General features: G+C 32.3%; 1 protein-coding gene across 1 annotated transcript; it reads left to right on the forward strand.

Moving 5' to 3' along the window:
* The first annotated feature begins 498 nt into the window (after positions 1-498).
* On the forward strand, positions 499-3,216 carry LOC132622240 (protein LAZY 1-like). The gene is made up of 6 exons (XM_060336813.1): positions 499-830; positions 912-981; positions 1,106-1,518; positions 1,734-1,961; positions 2,602-2,797; positions 2,889-3,216. The coding sequence occupies exons 1-6, from the start codon at positions 825-827 to the stop codon at positions 2,906-2,908; spliced, it is 933 nt and encodes a 310-aa protein (XP_060192796.1). The 5' UTR covers positions 499-824; the 3' UTR covers positions 2,909-3,216.
* The last annotated feature ends 1,636 nt before the right edge of the window (positions 3,217-4,852 follow it).

The raw sequence follows: 4,852 nt of genomic DNA on the forward strand, positions 1-4,852 counted from the left end.
AACTTAACAAAAAAATGTAAAATCTTCTCCTTAATTTATTTCTAATGTTTTCTTGAAGTGCGTAATATATATATATTTTCTTTTCAGTTTTTAAAGATATGGGTCATCTTTAATTTATTTTATTTGTGGGATTCAGGTTTACATGACACAAAAAATTAATGTATTTTGTCATGTCATACTTATTTTACGACAAACTTGACTAAGTGATTTTACAATAGAAAATTCCTTAGTTGAATGATTTTATTAATACAAAATAAAATTTAATGATTTTGCTATATAATTACTCGAATGACCTTTAGAGATATTTACCCTATATATGATCCACAAATTTCCACGTATCTAGTCCCAGGTGTGTTGTTATCACGGTTTGATCCTCTTCTTTTCATGGTCATAATTCAGGTTTATGCCATTTTCTACTCTCGAAGAATGTAGAATAATGTGACTCAAATTATTCTTATCAGAAACAAGACCAAAAGAACAGACATAGTATTCAGGAGTCTATGTAAAAGGATCAATAGCACATTTGCAAACACGTGAGCCCATGCCACAATGTAGCATATCCAATTTGTGGGTCTGGATTCTCTGGAACCTAACTTCTCAACTTGTTCTACACACTACTCACTAAAATCTCGACACAAAATTCCAACCCTTGTCTTGTAATTTTCTCTATGCACTCTCTACTGATGCCAGCTTCCTTCTTTTGATTTCTTAGTCACCCACCATCTGTCATCAGTATTAAAACCTTCTTTTACTACAAGTTTCTCCACAAAAATCTCTTCTGTGTTAAAACTGCTTTGATCTACATTTTCTCTACATAGTTCAACATGAAGGTGAGAAATTATTTCTATATGTGATATAGACTCATAAACCTGCAACTTTCTGCACCTTTTCTAACTTCATCTTTCTTGCAGTTACTTGGTTGGATGCAGTCAAAACTAAAGCAAAAAGGCAATGAGCCAGCAAATAATACTACCATATTAGGTAATCTTTACACTTCTATGTTTTTCAGTTCCTTTCAATTTTCGCTTTCTGCTCTGTTTGAATTTGCCTGTACACCATAAAGGTTGATAAATACGTATCCTTTGTTATGATCTCCATTTCTCAGGAAATTCCGTTACATCTTTCTCACCTCACAACGAGGTTAAAAGCAATGGAGCAGATATGGTACTTCAAGAACAACCATCTGCTGAACTCTTCCCTGGCTTTTTGGCAATTGGTACTCTGGGTAATTATCAGACAATTAATACTGACCCTCCAACTCCAACATTCCCCATGCCCTTTGAGCATGGTGAAACAGACATAACAGAGAAAGAACTAAAGTTCATTAATGATGAGCTTGAGAAGTTTCTTGAAGAGAAAGTGAAGGAAGTTGCTTATGAATCATCAGAAAGCATCATTACCCTCAGCGACAAACACATCGAAACAGGAGCTACTGAATGTTATGTCAACGTGGAGCAATGTCCACTCCAGAAATATCTTTTCGGCTCTTCAGTTGAATTGCTAGAGATAGAATCCGAGGTAATATTGAATTATGTGATCATCTCATCAATAATATTTACTTAGTTATGTCTTTAGCACACGCCTCACATGCAAACCTGATTTTTTATCATGAGTGGTATTGAAACTTGAGCCTAGAACCTCTTGTTTTCTCCAATACAATATTGAATTATGTTCTTATCTAAAGCTTAAGCGGTAATAAAAAGCACTTATTTACTTATTCATGGCCTCTACAGGTAAAGCAACAAAAGGGTTTCCTAGAAGAGCTTTTTAAGAAGAAAAACATAGTCCAAGAGGGTCATGTAGGAAATGAAGGAAAAGAAAAGAAACAAGCCAAGGGAAAACATGCAGCTCATTTCATGAAAAAGATGCTGCAGAACCTCCAGTACAAATCAAAGAGCTCTAATACAGTTTCTTCTAAAGGAAATATCACTGGATCTGTTAACAAGAGGAAACTCCCTCAGGTTAGTAGTTGTACTTTAAGGTCAAGAGCTATTAAAATTTGACACTTGAAAATTAAGTTCACAGGAAAGGATTGCTAATATTTGTAATCAAAGATAAATATACTGGACCACCATATAATTAACACTTGAAACCAATCATATCACTTTTTGAGTTACTTGTCAAGTGTTATTCTCAATAGTTTAAGTTTCTGGACTACTAAGTATATACTCTTTTTATAGCCTTCTTTTTAATTAAGTATTTTCCTGATAACATTCTTTGAGTATAAGATGAATGGTTTTATTTGGGAGTTGTACTTACTAATCAGCAGAAGGGTTTTATTAGAGGAAGTTTAATGACAATCATTTCTTTTGATTTCTCTTTCCTGTTAGTTTTTCCAATTTTATTTTCCCATCTTGAGTATCTTAACAGTAAAATCGAACTAAATGTGCCTACCTATGAAGAAATTTTTGATAAGAGGTCTTCACATGCATGCAAACTAGAATTAATCAACAGTATTTTTTACTGATATCTAAGTAGTACGTAATTTATATCATATTTTCAATAAAAATGAGCTTAATCATTGCTGTTAGTTCAAAAAGCAGGAAAAAAACGAAGTCAATGAGTTCATCCAGAGGAAATAACTTTTGATTTTTTATGTAGGTCCTTAAAATGTTTCACAGGAAAGTTCATCCTGTGAATGAGAAAAATCTACAAGATAATGAGACTAGCAATATTTCCGCATGCAAGGCTGGTAATCTGGGAGCAATCAGTGAAGTGAACGCAAAATTTTATCCAGCTGCAACTCCAAAGAAGGAAGTAATAAGCAGAGAGCACTGGATTAAAACAGATAGTGATTGTAAGTAAAACAGCATTACACTCAATCTCTTTTGTTCTCTGTTAAAAACATTTATCTAACTTTTTTTTTTTTTTCATTTTTGCAAATATAGACTTGGTGCTGGAGCTGTAGATGGCAAAAGCTTGCAGAAATAGTATATAATTATGTCCAAGTGTGAGCGTAGTGTTAATATAAAGAATGAAGGAATACCTTAATTCTTTGTGCTACTGATGTGTGAGATAAACGAGCTGTATTCATTAAGATTGATGCATTGTTGTGCAAAAAAATGTTAAGAAAGTAATATTGTCTGCTAAGAATTTTTTTCCAATTTTTTTCCTTTTGTTTTCCAAGCACTGAAATTCTTAAATGATGCGTGAAGGTGTAATGTGTGTCCCTGTTGCATGAGCGATATGGAAATGATCGAGTAAGGTGTTTCTTTAGCTAAGAATTTTACTTTTTTAGTTTGCATGATCCAATCATTGACATGCCACTAGCTTATTTGTGTTTACAGGGAACGAAAAATATGGAGTAACAAAAATCCATTAGCAGAACTTGTTGATTGTGTTATTTGTCAAAAGTGGATCCTTGTGTTATATGTTTCCTCTATTCCAAATCGAATGCGGTGTGTTACATCTACTCGATCATTTTATTACTTGGTGGGCAAGTATACTTTCTCTGTGGTTATTAAGAGTAAAATCCAATATATACGATTAATTGCTCCTGATAGTTGTTGGGTTAAAGTTGATAATATTTATATAATATGATATTATTCATTTTGACAAACCCGTGTGTTATCGGTATGGGACTTTGTTTGCATACTCAAAAATTTACCTCCTGAACTTATATGGAGATTAACTGTGTGGCACCCATATCATAAATTATCTATGACCATCAAAATCCATTGGCTTCTTTTTGCGTATATGTCTCCAAAGCTCCGGGCAAAGGATGTAAATCTGTCGTAAGCGGGCAAAGACACTAATTAAGTAGGGTCATATGCCATCACTCCACTATCTCCATACTCATCTCGTCGAATTATTGGCTCTAATACCAATTGTTGAGTTAAAATAGTCGAACGATACTCTTAACATGGTATGATATTGTCCACTTTGGACCAGCAATTTTCCTCAAAAGCCTCATTAAGAATATTCCTACACGTTATAAATGACTTTCTTTTCTTTTCAACTATAAATGTGAAATTTTGTTGGCATACCCAACAATATTTAGAAAAAATTAAAATGTAAAAGAAACAAATCAAAGAAGTGGGTGAGGTGTGAAATTTTGCTTGAAATGATATAAAGTGTTATCACTTTATATAACTGTGACTTGGGGAAAAATACAAAAAAGAAGAAGTACTTATTGCTTTATTAGAAACTGTTCACCAAACGTAATTTTCCTCTTGTGGAATTAAAATATGTTTCCTAAATTAACCATTGACATTATAAGCTGTTTCTTTTTGGTACACTATAAGCTTATGATTACATTAATATTTCAGTTGTCAGGTGCTTACAGCTTATTGACTTTTTCCATTAATTGTTCTCCCTCCTTTCGTTCTTATTTATGGAGTATTTTAAAAATAAATTTTTAATTTTACTTATTATTTTTAATATATTAAGATAAGATAATTTTTTTTATTTTACCTATAATATTAATTACTCACTTTAAATAATTTTTCAAATTCAATAAAAATATGCACCAACTAATATGGGTAGATTGGTAAATTATGCACTTCATTTATTATTTCTTAAGGGGTGTGCAAAATCAAAAGTGAATAAGTAAAAGTGAACGAAGGGAGTAATATATAAGTTTCTCGTTCATGATAATTTTTAGGGAAAAGGGTCAAAAATATCCTTTTACTTTGGAAAAAAAACTAAAAATATCCTCCGAACTTATTTTGAGTAAAAAATACTCACCTCGTTATTAAACTTTTCAAGCATGCCCCTCTTTTAACAGAAATATCCATATTCCTCAAATACCCTTCTTCTTTTTTTAACCCGGCCCAATAAAATATTAACCCCTAAACAACCAAACAATACCCAAATGTTAAACATCCCCTCATCGACATTAGAGAGACAGAGA

The sequence above is a fragment of the Lycium barbarum genome, chromosome 12 (genome assembly GCF_019175385.1).
Source record: "Lycium barbarum isolate Lr01 chromosome 12, ASM1917538v2, whole genome shotgun sequence".
Lineage (NCBI taxonomy): Eukaryota > Viridiplantae > Streptophyta > Magnoliopsida > Solanales > Solanaceae > Lycium > Lycium barbarum.